This window comes from Centruroides vittatus, unplaced genomic scaffold (genome assembly GCF_030686945.1).
Source record: "Centruroides vittatus isolate TY-2023 unplaced genomic scaffold, ASM3068694v2 contig_1213, whole genome shotgun sequence".
Taxonomy (NCBI): domain Eukaryota; kingdom Metazoa; phylum Arthropoda; class Arachnida; order Scorpiones; family Buthidae; genus Centruroides; species Centruroides vittatus.
The window spans coordinates 2,300,745-2,320,043 of record NW_027120776.1 but is presented as its reverse complement, the minus strand read 5'-3'; the positions used below and the strand labels follow the sequence as shown (position 1 = coordinate 2,320,043).

Genomic DNA, 19,299 nt, shown 5'->3' with positions numbered 1-19,299 from the left:
TACCATGTATATTCCATATTGTGTAGTGGCAGTTTGAATCTACAAACTTCGACGGTTTGTAAACATATCTTACTATTGTGAAGTGTTACACGACAGAAATAAAACAGTGTGTTATAACTGTTTCTTTTCTAAGTATTGCTTAAAAGTTTAGGATAAGTCTGTTGTGCTCGTCACGATCTGTTGAGTTGTTTATTTGCATTGTCATTTTGACAATGTATTAATCCATTTGGTATTCTTATGCTTTGATTTAAGGATCTTCAAGGATAATCTAAGGTCTTCATTTTGAATTTGTGTATGCACTTAAGTAAAATAAGGATAAACTATAGTTGTAAATGTAAATTAACGTTATATATATATAAATTTATAAGTAGAATTAGATAAATTTTTTTTTGCATTTGATGACAACTTTACAGAGGTTTTGAGTCAAATATTTTAGAGGCAGTCGGGATTAATCGATTTTGCTATCTAATGCTAAAGTCGAGTACTTGGCTGCCATTTTTCCTAGTATGTTGACTTCCAAGAGCTATTAAATAACACAATGTTGTAAATATCATAACTGTGTGCTTTGTGAATATGCCAGACTTACCATATGCAGCATTTGCGAGGAATTATTTTTGTAATTTATGATAAGTGTTAAGCAAAATATATAAATTGGGTCAGATTTATACTCTTTCAATAAAATTTATAAAAGATAAAACTTTTGTTAATATGCTAAGTATTAAGCAGCTAATCCCATTCTGTCAAGTTCAATCTTTTACTATTAACCTCTTATAAATAACACATTGAAACTTTCATAAACCTAATTTATTAAATAAATATTTGACTATTCTATGAATATTTATTTAATAAATTAGCTTTATGAAAGTTTCAGTGTGTGATAGTTATAAGGAATTATCGTTTAATAGCAAAGGGTTTTGTTTTATGTATTTAAGTTTTTTTTTGCCTATAAAATTACAAATACTTGACAAAATCCAGGGAAAAATGATCATGTATAGAAAAATTTATAATTGTAGCAAAGAAAAACATACAATTTTTTTTAATCATATAAATTTTAATATCTGTAATAACAGTTTAGTTTGCAAATAGATGTTAAACACATTCAAAATGGCTACACGAATCTCTACATAATGTGATCTTTTTTATCATTTTTTTTTTTTTTACATATTAATCAACATTTGCAGAGTAGTAATTTCTGATACGTGCATAGCAAGCATTCTAGATGTAGTACCAATATAAAACGTAAAGTTATTTGGAGTTAAATTTCATAAGAAAACTTCGTAAATACCACATTTTTCCAACATAATTACTAAAGATAAGCAGATTAGATACAGGGTCCTTAAGGATGGCAGAGATCAGACGGGTAGAATTTAACCGAAACACCGAAGTAACCCAAAATTTATTAAGCAAACTAGTTCGGTTACTTCAATTTTGATCTAAAACGGAATTAGCTAATTGAAAATTGGCCCAAAGATTCTAAAGCATTATTAATGTAGAATAATAATTTATCTGTTGTAAACATTTTATTTTTGTTTGGACTCGATTTAATCAATTTTTATGAAAGTAAAAAGATCGAATACACTATCAAAGGAAAGTATGCCCAGCATTGCTTTTTTGCGATGTACGTTTTTACTCGAGGGCAGACTCTGACATAGAGTACGTCGAGGGAAAATTTACAGTGGAAAAATATGACAATAGCTGCAAAAGCATTATTATAAAATAGAACAGCGTCTATGCTAAGCTCATAGACATTAATTGGGAAAATTTGCAAAAACTGCAGGAATCTTGTTCTGATTTCACTTTTAAAACACAATAGTTTACTTTCCTTAGTGATAAGCACAAATTTTGCTGAAGAGAACAAAACATACAAAGAACACACCAATAACTGATTATTCCATTTACTGGTATGTTCCTCGTATGATTTGCTGCTCTCCGGCAAAATTTGATCCTTTAGCGATAAGCGTATCGGGAGAACGAGTAGCAATTAAACAAGAGAATAGTTCATTTTGTTTCCGAGCAGGTCACTCACTCATTACATTTCTGTATATTTACGTGGTCGTGTGCTTGCAGTAAGGACAACTCTGTCTCACTTGACAAACAGTGGTTTCGATTTTTATGAAAACCGAACAGACAGACAAAACTTAAATACAATTTTTCAATTCTTTTTGTCGAAATGCTCAAATTAAATAATCAAGACAGTTCTTAAACACAGTTTATTAAGTGTTGCAATAGCTGTAAATGTCTTAATCTAATGCTGGGGAGTTGGTAGTATGTGACCCCGATTAATGGCATTGCCAAATTCCTCGAGAGATGCGGTGGAAAGAAACAAACACGCTCAAACAACCTTCGAATGCAATGGTAGTTTAATAACTAAAACATTTTTGGTTATTAACTCTTCTGGCGGTGTGGAAGTCCTTTTTTGAATACCCGCTACTTAAGTGACTCAAAGCCATACGACGGGTATGATGTGGTCCATTAAAATTTTATTTTGTACTTAATGTAGTTAATCTGTTTAGTTTTGGTGTTGTTTTTATTTTTGAATATGTTCAAAGTTGTGCATTCTTCTTACAATTTATTAATGGTTTGATAGTAATATTTGAATTTGTATTCTAGAATGTAATCGTTTAAACTTCATTTTGCTGTGTATTCTACTTGGAGGAGGTCATTAAAAACAACTGTGAATGTTTTAATTATTAAATTATTACTGCATTTCAAGGTGGCTTGAGTATGTTTGTACCTTGAGATTGCACTTTTTTGTTGTCTTTTCTGAATACTTTTTAAGTGGTAATGTACTAGTATGCAATTCTGGGACTGGTCTTCTTCAAATCCAAGTTAGTCAATCCAAATAAAATAGGTTCTTTCCCTCACCATCCAGCGATCCCATATAGGTTGAGCACGAAAAAACATTCTTAGTATTTAAAAAATGGGGTGGCACCAAACACCCTGAATTTTAGTCAAATTATTTACACTTTTGGTTTATCCTATGCAATTAGGGATTGCAATCCATCAGTGTTTTGAATCCAGCTGGATATTTGCTGGATTGAAATCATTCCAGCTGGATCCAGCGCGGATCTAGCATGGATGTATTTTTGGTGCAATAGTATTATCTGTCTAAAAAATACTTAAGAAGCTTTTATTATTTAGACTGGTCACTATAAATCAGTAAAACTTCTTACACATTTAGGTAGTAAACTTAACTTTGTTTCGGTTTAACACTTGAGATAGAGATAATTAACTTTAAATGTTTAGTTAGATTATAATTATAATGTAATCTTTAAGTTAAATAATAGCAAAGGTAATTCTACTGATTAATTTATATTAATATATTATAATAATGTAAGGACGGATAATCAGTGGCTAAGTAGTTATCAGTCTTACCAATTTCCATATATAGGCTCTACATATTAGTCTGTAGTTATTTATAAGTATATAAAACTATGTACTGGAGGTAGAATAAGTTAAATAAACTACACCTTTATCAATCCAGCAAAATTTAATAAAATAATAACGTTTTCAATCGTTTTTAACGATCTTCCTCGGTTACAAAAACAATAGAACATTAAATATAGAACATAAAATGTGTTCTGAATAAATATGAAAATTCACGGAAAACGACCAAACGGACAAAATATAGATAAATAAACAAAATAAATAGCGGAAAAAATATATACAGGGTGTTTTTTTTTAACTGACGGTACTCAGAAACATCTGTAGAGCAATCTAGCAGCCGGACTGTCGCCAAATTTGGGAGAGTGACTAAGGACGACATGGAAAAGAGATTCCGCGAAGAAAAAAGTAGTACCTAAATTCGCCGGTAGAGGAGGATTTGGCGCTGTTGTAGCGAAAAAGCTACCAGCACTTCACTGAAGAAAGGGTCATCAGTCGCTTTTTTCCACTTGCATGGCCGCCTTGCTTCCCGGATCTAACCCCATGTTACTTTTTCCTGTGGGGTTACTTAAAGTCCAAGGTCTATCTTAGTAGTGTCCCAAACTTCATGACTTTGAAGGACAACATTTCTCGAACTGTGATGAACATTCCTGCGGACATGTTACGTTCGGCCATAGAGAACACGGTGTTCAGGATGCAATGAGTTGTCCAGCAGGACGGTGATCACATTGAAGAAGGGAGAAGGTTATTTGCTGATTAATTAAACTTTCGTTATTACACTGAAACCTCTGTCTGATTATTTATTCGTGTGTTTGTTAACTGCAGCTGGATTTTATGCAGATTCTTAGCTGTTTTGCTACAACAGCGCCAAATCCACCCCTACCGGCAAATTTGGGTACTACTTTTTTCTTCGCGGAATCTCTTTCCCATGTCGTCCTTAGTCACTCTCCCAAATTTGGCGACAGTACGGATGTTAGATTGCTCTACAGATGTCTCTGAGTATCGTCAGTTTAAAAAAACACCCTGTACAGTAATACCTTGACTTACGCGAACCCAGAGTTACGCGATTTTCAAATCTCGAGGATTCGTCTTTTGTTTGAGCGCCACGTAACCCTTGATCACTCACTCCCCCCAAACTATTGTTCAGCTTATAGGTTCGGACGTGTCGCGCGGAATCGGCGCATAGCTACAATTTATTTTGTCTTATTTATTTCTGTGTTTGTTATATCTACGGAGACTTGAGACTCTACTGTGTCATCCAAACGAAGTAGAACTGATTCTTCTGCATCAAACAAGAAAAAAAAAACTCCATCTTTAATAATGTTAACTTTACATTCCAAAGACTTCGATACAAAAATAAAAATTTGTAAATTGGCAAAACTTGATCCTTTAGACCCAGTTCAATCAGATGATCGAATGACGGTTGGAAACTTGACAGGCCTCAGTTTAATTAAAAAGAGGTTACAAATTTTATAAAATATAGACTCCAACGAAGAGCGCATTTCTTCTACAAAACGAGAAATAAAAAAAATTATTAGCATGCTACGAGGAAATTTTGCGGGAGAAAAAAAAATCTTTGAGCCGTCAGACGAATTTGTTAGATTTTAGGAAGCCTTCTATAACAAAATAACTTCGGTTTACGATTTTAATAATATAATTTGTTATACATATGTATTATCTAAGATTTTATTAAACATTTTTTTTCTAAATTTTTGTTTTCTTTAGTCTCTGGCCCCAATTAAAAATAATTTGTATGTATTTATATGCGAAGTTATACCCCGACTTACGCGAATTCGAGTTACGCGGTTATCGCTCGGTCCCACCTATCGCGTAAGTTCGGGGTATTACTGTTTATAAGATATAACAACGAAACCAGCATTGTCCGTTAATAACATTAATTAATGTAAAAGGATCTCCACATGGTAGACAATGAGTCCGCATCTCTATGGTTTATACAACCAGTTGTCATGTGCGCCATGCAGATTTCCAATCTCTCAAGATGTTTGACCGTTTGCCTATTCGTCGTCGTTTTTATAATTGCCGCTCGATCCCATTGGACGTTAACATCCTTCTGTCTTGCGTATGATGCCAGCGCAGTGTTGTCAAGGTTCTTACTGATTGTATATTTCTGCTCTTGAGCCTTTGTTTTAAACTGCGCATCGTTGCACCCACATAAACAAGCTTGGAATTGAAACGTTGGTTGTGTAAAGGCACCGAATATATACCCATTGTTGAATTCCGATCCGCTTTTTTTTTAATCGTTTCTAAAGTTTGAAAACAGTGGGATTACGTCGGTATACAATACGAAAATTATCAGACCTGGCAGTACATCTATGTATCTTGTTTAAAAAAATGGGATGTAATTAAGCACTATTCTTTTTATATTTATTCGAAACACATTTTATGTTCTATAGTTAATGTTGTATTTTTTTTTTTTTGTAACTGAGGAAGATCGTTAAAAGCGATTGAATACGTTATTATTTTATTAAATTTTGCTGGATTGATTAAGGTATAGTTTATTTATAAGTAATTTAATTATTAGTGTTAGTAAAGTAGTGAGTAAGTAATTAGTAGCAGTCTAATAGTTAGCAAAGCGGCAACGCGACAACGTAGACTTTTGCAGCAATTATTTAGAAAGTTAATTGAGTATTTGCTGGATTCCAGCAGGCCAAAGAATGCGCTGGATCCAGCTGGATTGCTGGATGAGGGATCCAGCAATTGCAATCCCTATATGCAATGTTTAACATTTTTGATCTGGTTCCCATACATAATAAATTATAGTAAAACTTCTAAATCAAAAAGTGGCCACTTTGAGTTATGGAGAGTTCTACATGTGGTTTTAAAAGTAAAAAATTTTAGCATAGAATGAAAGATTGATTCTGTGATATATTTAAGTCAATGCTGTCTATTTAAATCATTATTACAGCTTTGTATAATGAAGTAAATACAAGCAATTATTTATTGCGACATCATCTCGATGCCAGGCTGCAAGTTTTTGTCACAACATAAATTTTTTCTGTTAACAATAGAGTTGTGTGAGATAACATGACTTCCGGTTTGCATCGGAAGTTCATATACATGTAATCGGGCATCCAGCTCCTAAGCTTTCTGTATCTGGTCTCGACTTTTGTCTAACTCCTTTCTCAAGATTGAGGAAGGACAGATAGACAGACGTACACCAGTGGGAATTTACAGATCTTGCTTATCCACTACATATCAGCTTAAATTTTGTGCTACCTAACCAGGCAACTCATTCAGTTAAGTGGCACGGAACTTAGTCTTGGCAGGTCTCGACCGACATCGACCGGTTGGACTTACGGATAGAAACATCGAGATTGCGAAATTTCGTTCGGCTTTAGGAGTAGAAAAATACCGTATAGGGTGTATCCGAGACTGGCAATCCAATTTGACTTCAAAAGAGATTAGAGGTTTTACTGTAGTATTTTTGCGTATAGAAATTTTCTTATGTACAGATGTCAAAGCTATTATTGAACTTGGTTTGCTAAGTAGTAAATTGGAAACAAATTGAGGAAGAAAATTTTGAAATTTCATCATCATACAATAGCCAACAATGAACCAACCTTGAAAACTGAGGTGTCCAGTGTATTGTTTTTATTCAGTTCTATATTGTAGGTGTATATTTCCAATAATTAAATGTAAAAGGTGTCAGTTAATCGAATACTACATGCGAATTCCAGCACGTAATAAATAAAGAAATTTTAATGAAGTGAGGGAGTGAAAAAATGGCTATATACATATCTGTTTTTTTTTTTTTTTTTTAATATTTTATTTTACTCTTTCATTGTGTGGACATTAAGAGAGCCTTTTTAATTGTACCCAAAATGAAAGCAGTGAGGTTGGTAATAACCAGGACAGACTGCCCATAAAAAATTTGTACAGCGGTTTGTCTAAATTCGGTTCTGGGTCCTTAGATTAATAACAGGCAGCTAACGTGGCTCCAACTACCCTTGTCGTTACAGAAAATTTAAAATCGGAAAAGATAGGAAAAACACACTTTTATAAATATTGCATTAGGATCTATTCTCAACATTCAGTTAATATTAATGAAGTAAGAGCAAATAATTGCTTTGTATATGCAATTATTTCTTTTAAATTAAATTTCTATTAATAATAATAATGACCAATAGAAAAAACCTGCAAATTTTGGAAATATATACAAATATATATATATATATATATGCACACTTAATTTTAATTTTTAAAAGCACACAAATGTCTAGTCTGTAATCAGAACAAGTCTTATCTCTAAACAGTTCTTTTTCCCATAAAATCTTAGTGTAAAAGGATCCTTATAAAGAAATTTGAAACAATTGAAGTCATAATCAACCACAATTTGGAAATATGTGGAGAAAGAAACCGATTGTGCTAGTTTTGGAAAGTAATTTAAAAATTTACCCGAAAATAGGTGCCAATTGTTGTCCGACGACAGCATTCCATAAAATTATTAGAACTTTTCTGGTTATTATCCATCGAAATTAAGAATTGAACTGAAAAAAAAATATTATCTATTAAACACTCGACCAGAATAGATATACTTATAGAGTCTATGGGTATAAAATTATAGAGAAAAAGAGAAATTAATGGGGGTGAAACTAAAATCTTGGCAACTGCTCTCGTTCTTGACGTTTGGGATCGTGTGGGCATCGAGGGGTCTTTTTCTAGGGAGCGACAGGGTCCAACGTACCCGGGACAAACCGCCCAGATTCAATCCCTAAGCCTATATTTAAATTACTTCTTTGTCATCAATCTTTATATATATAATTTTTTTTCTTTATCTTATATGTATTTGTTCTTTGTAATGAAAGATACACTGCAAAATTTGATTCATTAGCAGATAAACCATTCACAGCCAAATTTTAAATGGTACGGTATGTTAGAGTTAATGTTTAGAAAAAAAATACATCTTAAGTAAACAGGATACTCTCAAAAAATTTGACCAACGAAATTGTGCCATTTTTGCACTATCCGAGTACCACAATAAATGTGACAACGTTAGACTAAAATAACCAAACTCTCTATATGGTGTTTGTTTTAATGTTTGTTGATTTTGCCCAGGCAATGCTGGGCTTATTTAGTACTGATGAAGACCAATTTTTGGTAAGAGCTCTAAAGAATTAATAAAACTATTACCTATTATGTTAACTCAACTAATAATGTCTCAAGGTAAAACTAAAACTAGTATGCACAGACAAATATGTTTGACAGAGAAAGTACCTATTGCATTATAATATCGGTTAAAAAAAATTTATAAAACTTATAAATGGTAACAATAAAAATAAAGCAAATATGAGAAAACATACTACATACTAACACGAAGAAAATGTCTCGAGGACACTGCACGTAGACGACAAATTTAATACTGTCGAACTAGTCGATTTTCTTGGCCTCGACCAATCGTTTTGTGTTGATTTTCAAACTCGTCGACATTTGCCGTTAACTTAATTTTGCACCGTGTGGCATTGGTCTTTAAGTCGACACGAACATTAGTTACCGTAACATGTAAAAAATACTTACATTACTATATAGTCTGTTAATATAGTCTTACTTTGATATGTTGTATTGTGAAATATACATAAATTATTTTACTTAGGTATGCTAGGAAAAAAAAATGTTGAAATTTTATTGTAAATAAGTATTATATACCGTATTTTACAGACTATACGATGCACTTTTTTCTTCGAAAAATTGCCTCCAAAATTCAGGTGCGTCTTATAGTCCATAGCGTCTTATAGGTATTTTTTTTTTTAAATTGCTTAAAAATTAAGGTGCGTCTTATAGTCCGTAAAATACGGTAAATGAATTTCATTCCTAAAACAGTAAATAATAATAATGTTTTAATATAAATCCTAGTTAAATTGTTAGGACTTCTTCTAGGTTAATAATGTAAGATGGAAAAAATTAGATCAAACAATGGTAAGAATTGCAATAAAATAGAAGTTAGCACAAAAATTGAATTAATATACCGTGTTTTTTTTTTCGTATCTCAAGACAATAATTAAAAATATCCTGCTGCTTTAATGTAGAATTAAACAAGTTGAAAAACATACATTAGCTAATGAACAGAAAGAACCCTGAAAGTATTGTTGAAATATACAAAGAAAATTATATTATTATAAATAATTATTGAAGACTAAAGAGAGAGACTTTAGAAGGTCAGTGATAGGTCATCTACGCATAAGATCTCGGCCTTTTGCCATAAAAAAATCTGGGACGAGTTTGAAACCAGATTCTCTAATGTATTGTGGATAGTACGTATATGTTGAGCCATCACTCTCCATCTGTCAGTCAAACTGGCACACGAGGAGATGAAATTGACTCAAAATAGAAAGAAATGGAGATGTTCGGAAAGCTTAAAAACGTGTTTTTAAAATATCCACGAAGAAACAATGCAAAAGAGGATACCAAAAAAAATGTATCCGTTTAACTGTAATAATCTAAGTTTCTTTCCTTTTGAACCATATTATATCTTCCATTGTTGCTGCACTATATGTTGACAGACCTTGCAGTTCTATAATTTATAGCAGTTTTCGGTAATATGCATTTCAGGTTTTTGTTACTATCCTTCAGCTGCTACTAATGAAAAAATATATATACAGTGGACCTTCGTTATAGCGCTGCTTGCTATAGCGCGGGCGATGTTCGCAACGCATTAAGCTCAAACACGTTTATACGGGTCCGTGTGGCATTAGCGAGTAGCACATTTTATTGTTACTGCGTATTGAGTAATTGTGTATGTATTGAGTTTCTGCATGTATTTTGAATACTGTTTAATTATTGTATGCATGATGAGTAAAAGAAAAGCTTGACATTATTGCTAAAGTATATAGCTCAAATCATTCTGAGTAAATTTATTGTGTCGCCATCGCGCCGCTCAGTATAACATGGGTGTTGTTTCCCACCCGACACGTGCGTTATATTGGGGGTCCACTGTATATAATATATTTAATACTGACATTGCATTTTGGGTCTGTCAACTTATCATAATGCAATAATATTTTTATTAAATTTTTGTGAGAAACAAGTGAAATCAATAGTCATTTTACGTATTCTCAATTAAATAAACCCTTCAGACTTTCTAATATTTACAGCTTGTGCTTTGTTCAAAAGTTATATGACTCTACTGATGAAAAATTTACATTAAACTCAATTCTATATCCAAATTAAGGTTTAAACCTTTATTCTTTAAATTCTTTGCTGGGCATTAGACTTGATCTTAATTAGTAAAAGTTTAAATAAATCACATATGGATTAACGGAATGTATGCATATACAACTTTAAAGTAATGCTATCAAAATTAGCAGGTTCCAAAACACACAACTTGACGAGCAAAATTTTTATAATGCATTTTATCAGCCTAAAGGAAATCAGATCAAACTTTACACGCTATATGTCATATGATAAAACCTTTACTGTTCAGTCTCAAATGATTACTTGAATTTTATTAATAAAATATCCTGAAGGTTTATCATGATTCAGGTTGAAACTGTGACCATGGCTACTTGTGGCAATAATGCATACAATACTTTCTATATTTTCAATTAGTTTGGAGCAGTGGTTTGTGATGGACCAGATAAAATTTACCATCTATTTGTATTACATAAATAAAAAATAGTCAAATGCTTAACAATGTATCCAAGAGAAGTATAGTATATTATTCCCAGCATACTTCTTTCTACGATAAGGTGGGATGATTCTAAATTTTTTAATTACTTTTGTACGTCCGAGTCAATATTTGATGAATTACTGAGTAGCTTGTACAATACTTTACTTCAGTCAATAGAAATTTGTGGCTTTTGTGGTCCTAATAGGCAGCTCCCAGATCTTTGACAATGTAATTTAATTTTTCCATTTACTGCCGTCATTATGCAACCCTAATTAACTGATATTTGTGATTAAGAACATTAAACTAAACTTGACCAGTAAAAACATCAGAGTTAACTATGCAGGGTGTCTCAAAAATGTACTGACAAACTTTTAGGAGAGTTAGATAACATCTAAAGTAATGAGAATTGCATAGGAACCCATAACCAGAAATGTCAGGGAAAAGTGGTAGTAGAAGTAGATCTGAAAAGGCACAAGACAGTGATTAATGGGGAAACATTTATTGGACATAATTAGTACAAATGGCATACCAGTTCATAATGTTACAACAGATGCTCGAAGTTTCCACTATCAGATGCGATGCATTGATTGCCGGACACGTTTAAACACACTGGGAGTTTCTTTGATTGTAGCAGCAACACAAATGATTCTTGCCACAAGATTCATTTCAGACTCCACAGGCGAGTCATACACGATAGCCTTGAGGTCCCCCACAGAAAGAAATCAAGGCTTGATAAATCAGGTAAGCATGGGAGTCAGGGAACCAGACCACCACGGCCAATCCATCAATGTGGGAGAGACCTGTTCAAATGCACATGAACATCCATTCCATAATGGGGAGGTGCCCCATCGTGTTGGAACCACATGTTGTGTCTCACATTTGCTGGAACATCTTCAAGTAAGGTCGGTAGGACTTGTTCCAGAGAGATCAGATAATTCGCAGCGGTCATGCGGAATGGTAAAAGGTACGGCCTGACTAAGCAGTCGCCCACCAAACCTACCCACGCGTTATCTCCAAAGTGATGTTGTGCCACGTGGGTCTGCACACCGTGCAGGTTCTTGTGAGCCCACAAATGCGCATTGTGCTGATTGAATATGCCATCCCAATTGAAAAAGGCCTCGTCTGTGAACAAAACATATGCTGGGAAATTCACATCTTGGGCACTTTGTTGCAGATACCATTGTGCGAAGTGCACACGTATAGGATGGTCATTGGGAACCAGTAACTGGTCCCTTTGGAGATGAAAGGGATGTAAGGACTCAGTATGCAAAATATACTGTACACTGCAACGAGACACTCTTAAGTCGGAGGCAATGGCACGTATACTGGTACTAAGATTGGTCTCCATGGCATTCAACACACTTTCTTCCATAATGGGCGAATGCGTCGAGCGTGGCCTGCCGTCACTAGTCATGCTACCTTTTAATGACCCGGTATCGCACAAATTTCGATGCACACATGCAAACGAACTGTGGTGCAGTTGGTATGTGTGGGAAGCATTCTCGATAAATTTGTGCTGCGGCTCATCCATTGCTCTCAGCTATTCCATAAACTTAGTGCATGTTTGCCAGCTTCCCACTCATATACCATTGCATGCTTGTTGTATGCAAGCTATCACACAAATGAGGAAATCCTAAATTTCCCCTTTAGCATATGGATAAACAGCATTGCCTATTGACTTACAGTGACATTTCGGTTATGGGTTCCTATGCAATTCTCATTCCTTTAGATGTTATCTAACTCCCCTAAAAGTTTGTTGGTACATTTTTGAGACACCCTGTATATTACTAGTTTTCATACTGTTAGAATTTATTATTTTAGTACCTAGTATACTGGTTATGGAGTATGTTGGAACTTGGCGAGCTATGAAATCCACTTGCAGCCCACATCCAGAAAAGGTTGCTTTATTTCTTCGAAATTCATTTCTGCTGATTTATGGCTAAATTTTGAGATTTATATTTAAGTTATCATACAAACTTTTATCAGCATAAATCATGGAAATCACCAGTCGATGGTAATTTATGGTCACAGTTTCAAACCCGATCACGTGAAAGGGATCTAACACTCCACATGTGGCCGAAACGTGACAGAAAAATTATAAGATGAGACTTGTATGACAAAGTTAGTCAAATGTTGGTGGAATGTTTGTTAATTCGAAAAGATAACCTAAATTACAATGCAGTTCTATCTTAAATAATTACTTAATTATTTAAATTATTATTAAAACAACAATGATTTATTATTAAATTTTCACTGTGCATATAAATAAAGCATCACACAGACTAAAAGCTTAGTAAATAAATAAATAAAATGTTAGTGATTAACTGTTGTTAACTTTCAGCATATTAAGCACTTAAATATTTTTTATTATTTATTGTATATTAATATCAATTAATTAGTAGTTTAGTAATGAAGTTACTCAACAAATTGATATAATAACAAACATCAAATTAATTACATAAATTAACATGCAGTCAAGTCTGCTTAACAGAGCACCTTTGGGATCACTGCGTCATGCTCCCTTATCCAAAGTAACATAACCCAGGAATTGAAAAAGTGATGAAAATCAAATACCATTAACGTGTCTTAGAAATTATGTAACTTACACGCTCGACAACATTTAAAATTCATTATCATATAATTTTACTCTACTTAAGTATTGGTTTCCATTCTTATATCAACAGTAGTGTATCCAAAAGAACCCAACGGGGATAACTGAAATATTTGATTGATTAATTAATAAGGACCTTTTATTAACGTGTGCATAATGTGGATTGCTCTGATAAATCATACTTGCCATCATAAATGTTTTTAAAAATAAATTAGTATTTTGAAGTTTGACACAAATAAAAATCTATTTGTTCAATGGAGAGGGTTGAAGCCCCTATAGCAGTCCTTGGATCTGTGCATGTATGTCATAAATTTTATTGTTTTCTTGAATAATCAGAAAATAAGTATATTTGCTACTAGCATTTCTTTCATTTCTTCCCAGAAATACAGTAGGTGATCTAGCTGAAAAGATGTGCACTGATTGTTCATACATATTTTGTGATATGTAATATGCTTCTTGTGTGTGTTCATTATGATTCTGTAAGAAATGCTTTGACTGTCTGTGTATCAGAAAACTGGGCAATGGAAGGTTTTGTTACATTTTCACAACATATGTTGTCAAAGCTTTCTAAACTAACTGTGTCCCCTAAGATTAAAGATAGATCCTTATAAATCTTCCTTAGAACAGTGCTCCTTTATGCATGCTTCTTCTCTAAAAATGCTGCCAACACGGCACTCATTTAAGTGGACTTCTCTATCTATGGTTCTAGTTGTTCGTTAACAGGAATCCCATTAATGTAAAACATAGGGGTGAAAATCACAGATATGGGAGAGTGCTCTCTTCAGCAAACTGTTCACTTATCCAATACTCTGTTAAGTGGACTCGACTATATTATATACCGTACACCAGTGATTCCCAAACTTTTTCGAGCCACCACCCCTTCAATTCCATCAAGTTATACCCAATGCCCCTTAACCCATTTTTCCTTGTATGAGAAAGGCTTGGAAATATTCTTAGAAAAACTTTTCTATGAACCTCACACCTAGATGTTGAGAACAATGTTCTTACCATACGTTGTTGTCAACATTAAACCATTAAATGCAATATTTCTTCTTACCAGTTTGACAACTTTTCCCTTTTCTCTGTTAAGTGATCCTCACCTTTGCCTATCATCACTGTTCTGTACCCTGCCTCTAGCACACCATGCTGCCCACTTGCTTCTTTTCACTCATTTACTCACTGTTCATAGGGGCGGTAGCACCACTTTGGGAACCGTCGATGTATACAATCGCATGCAATTTTTGCCATAAAAGTTTTTAAACAATAATAGCTTTTAAACTAAAGTTAATAATAATCTGTTTATCAATAGTAATATCATCATAGCAATGGTTCTTGGTGTGGATGATTTTGATAATTCTAATTTTGCAATGCGTGTTATTTAGACTTGTTAACGAACATGGTAAATTAATAATTTTGATTTATATATGATTATCATAGAATATAAATTTTAAATTGGTATTCTGCATCATTGGTTTGTAATCATTGTAAGCCGAGGATGGCTAAAATTGAATAAAATAAAACTTTGGTTTCCCGACCTCTGATAATGTTTTCTTTTTCCTTTTTTTTAATGGCAGTTTGCTATTGTTCTATGATCATTAAAAGGAAGTAATTACAGATTTTATCGGTTTATCTTTTGTATGTATTTTCAGTATATAAAATTTCAGCATTTGAATTTCTGAAAACAGATAACGAGAAGAAAGAAGACTATTCAATAGATTTTTTAGAATTAACTGAATTAGTGGCTTTAAAATATTATAGCTAATATTTACCATAAATTTTCGAATCAAAATTTAATAAGTATTAACGAATCGCACCAAAGCTCGTAAGTTGAAAAGCTTTATTCGACACGACGAATTTAATCATAGTGCTGTCCTGAATCTTCTATATCTTAATTAATTTGCTTTTAAATATATATTAAATATTAGTAATTTTGTAAGAAAATGTTTTTTGCTATTCGGACTGTCGTAAGGAAAAGAAACGATCGAAATTGTCGTCTTACTATTTGTTTCGATATAAATATCATTTATTAATTGTGCCGAAATTTTAACGCCGATCATTTTCTTACAAAATTAGAAGCACTTAAAAATCTTGGCTGCTATTTATGCACTTCATTTCTTTTACTATGATGCTATATCCTCACAAATTCCTTTATCCTCTTCTTAGGCTTTCCCACTTCGGCACCCCCACCCTTTGCAGGAACCACATACACCCCTTACAGGGGCCAGTTTTCAGTACCCCAGCCCCTCCTGCCACAGACTGCCTTTCCTGGAGGTGGGTGGGTTGTATGGTTGGGGAATGTGCATGACATTTTTTATGGTTTAGAAATGGAATTTTTCATTTAAATGTAGTTTTTTAAGTATTTAAATGTGTTAATTCTTATATTTATATAAGTATATTTTTGCATGTGATTAACATAGTTTACTCTCAAATATCCAGATAATTATTTTGGAATTCTTAGTTAAGTTAATTATTACCTTAAGTATTAATAATTTTTTCGCTGTTTAATGGCTTCTAATTTATTTCATGTTATTGCTCGTAATTGCTGTAGTAAATAGGAATGTAATGGAAGTTCACCAATTTCATTGCATTATTACTATTATTATTTTCAAAGCATATCATCATCTGATGCCTCAAATGAAAAATTAAACAATTTTTATTTGAACTTTGTTATATAAACTGGTTAAAAAAGTGTCGAAAGACTTTGTTGGATTTAACAAACTTCTACTATAATATGTTTATTTATGGCCGCACTCCCAAACGACTCGAGGTCGAATCCCGAAGCGACCACGGCAGCTAAGGGCCTTGCACCCACTCAAGTCAGGGGGCTTGAACTCTCTCTTCAAAGTTCTTTTCAACTATGTTTATTTATTGTTTCAATCAGAAGAAGTCAGTGCAAACATTGTTTGATGTTTGCAGCTTTCGACAAGAATGTCTGCGCAGTAAAAGGTGCTTTCATTCAGGCTATGGAGTCAGAATTTTAGAGTTGGACTTGATCTATTATGAATCAGAGTCAGACCTGACAGACTCTCAGTCTCTAAATAATAACTTAAAATATACTTAGATAATATTAATCCAAAATGGAATTTCATCCTATCAAGCGAATCGTCGTGCATTCCTATTAAAACTGACTCTTTTTCACAGTGTTTTTCATCATTATTCAAAATATTTTTCATCTGTGGTTATGCAAAACATTCAAAAACACTAGATTTAACCCAAGTCTTTTATTTAGGTCTTTTGACATAGGAGGGTTAATGTTACTATTAGGAACTTAACATAAATCATCACTCAATTGCCCGTTGCTCATTTAAACATTCATAGGGAATTAAGTGAAACGTTTTTCTTTTAGTACCATAAAGGCTAGTTTCAATTATACAATTTCATCCATTAAAATGGATGTATATAGACTGTTACCAAGCAATGAACCATTTACAGACATTGATGATGTCTATCTATAGGCATAATTTCAAACAGCAGCCTATGGGCTATATCCGCTAACAACTGAACACTTAATATTCAAAAGTTATGGCAGCTTGTAACATAAACCTTTTGAGCTGGTTAGAAAAATATCCATTTTTATACAGTTGATCTTGGAGAATATCACGATGAAATCTAAAAAACTAATAATAATACAAATGAAAATTTTGGAACCATTAGAAATTATTAGTAATTTGTATACTGTTAGACAGAATACCTCATGGTGAAAAACATAATGTGATCAAATATTCACTGTTCTGTAATGGACATGATTGAAACAGACGAAACTTCTACATAATTGCCCATTGCTCATTTTATAACCTACAGACAATTAAAGTTAAGAAAATAGAACCGATTTGCCAATCTGACTTTTAGGCAATGCACCTTGTATCTAAACCAAACTTCTGGCACTCTTAGTTGCCAACATTGACCGTCAGCTTCTTCTTAGTGGCAAAGGCAGTGTATATGCAATATACGTAACTGAATCAGACTGATTAATGAGCATATATAAACAAATTGGAAGTGCATAGTAGTACGTGCTGGTACAAAACGTACGTGTCCGCATCATTCAGATTTCATAACTTAAAGAATTTTTCAAAAATACAGAAACGTCCGATAATTTGGCACTCCTCCATTAATCCAGAATCTACAGGACTAAACTTTTACTGTACTGATATAACTGAAATCCATCATTAACAAGGAAATAGCTGTGAACATATTTGACCTGAGGATGATCTGAGTGGGATTGAAAATATTTGTCAGTGTACTGTACATGTTTCTTATTGTTTGATTAAAAGTTTTACTGCATTTTAAATATTTCCCAAACTTACTAAAGAAAATTATTACTTAATATGTTAGGTTTTCTTGCTTTATTTTCAATTCCTTACAATCCCTGATGAAAAGGTGCTGGATAAATAAATCAGGAAGATGCAACTATAACACACTGCTATCTTACAAAGCAATATCCGAGAACATTGGCAATTCATAAGTGTGAAAAGCCTCGTGATTTTAGCAGCCTCAAAATAGTTAAATATATGTATATATTTAATTTTAAGAATAAAGAACAACTCATGATTTGATAATTGAAATAGTTCAGGCTTGTGTACCATCTCCAGACTTACAAATAGGCCTTAAAAAACACTATAACATTCATTATCAATCTGCATTGCACTTAGTTTTATTACCAATAGAAAAATATAAACATATTATTTAGTATGTTCAATATATTAGGCATTATCTATTCGGCCGACTCACGATTTAATGCTGGATTTAAGTTATATAAATATGTTTATGTAAATTAAACAGAAAAGCCATTTAAATCATTATAACTGAGCTTCTTAAATAACCTTTTGAAACTGATTTCATTTTTAAACTGAAGCATCTGATGATGAAACAATGGCGAGGTTGAGGCCGAAGTTTTAAACGCGAAAACGCCTACGTCGGACGTTCGGCGCCGCTTTTCCGTAAGCCTAGAAGTTTGGCAATGGCGTTTGGAATGTCGAGCACAATTCTACCGACTTCCCAAACGCCATTGTCAAACTTCTAGGCTTACGGGAAAGCAGTGCCGAACGTCCGACGTAGGCGTTTTTGTGTATAAAACTTCGGCCTCAACCTCGCTATTATACTTCAAAAGTATTGATAGCAATTTACGAGCATGCCGGTATTATATTAAGTTGGTGAATTTCTATTATAATCCAACCTTACAAGAAAATAGAAATGTTATATTGAAACTACAATAAATAAAACGGTTCAATTATTTCTTTATAAACTATTTGATATAATATTTAACAATTCAGCGCACAATATTTCTGGATATCTGATAGTTAACTGTTACGTATAACCAAAACTTTTCATATCAACTTAATTATAAATATTCTTTTATTTATTGAAACTCTAAAATGTTTTAAGAATTATTAAATAATTAGTTGAAATATATTTTTTATACAAATTTATATATTTAGAATTTTATATGTTTATAGTTTTATCTTTTTAAATAAATATTATATTTAAAAACTGTTATAAAAAGTGACTGTCATAAATAAATGATTAATTTTTCTTATATACATACATATATAATTATTTTTTTAATATCAGGTAATATAAAAGCATTTACATAATCTTGATTTTATAGAATACAGAGAGACATATACAAAGCATATTAACTAAGATATATGTTAAGAACAGTTAAAACCAGATTTAAACAGCT

The 19,299-nt window shown here is 32.8% G+C and overlaps 1 protein-coding gene across 1 annotated transcript in view; it reads left to right on the top strand.

The window, feature by feature from the left end:
• Positions 1-19,299, top strand: part of LOC136986456 (chromodomain-helicase-DNA-binding protein 4-like) — a 212,115-nt gene that overhangs the window by 174,896 nt on the left and 17,920 nt on the right. Inside the window, 1 exon segment of the mRNA XM_067283983.1 lies at positions 15,783-15,890. Coding sequence (XP_067140084.1) covers positions 15,783-15,890 — 108 coding nt within the window.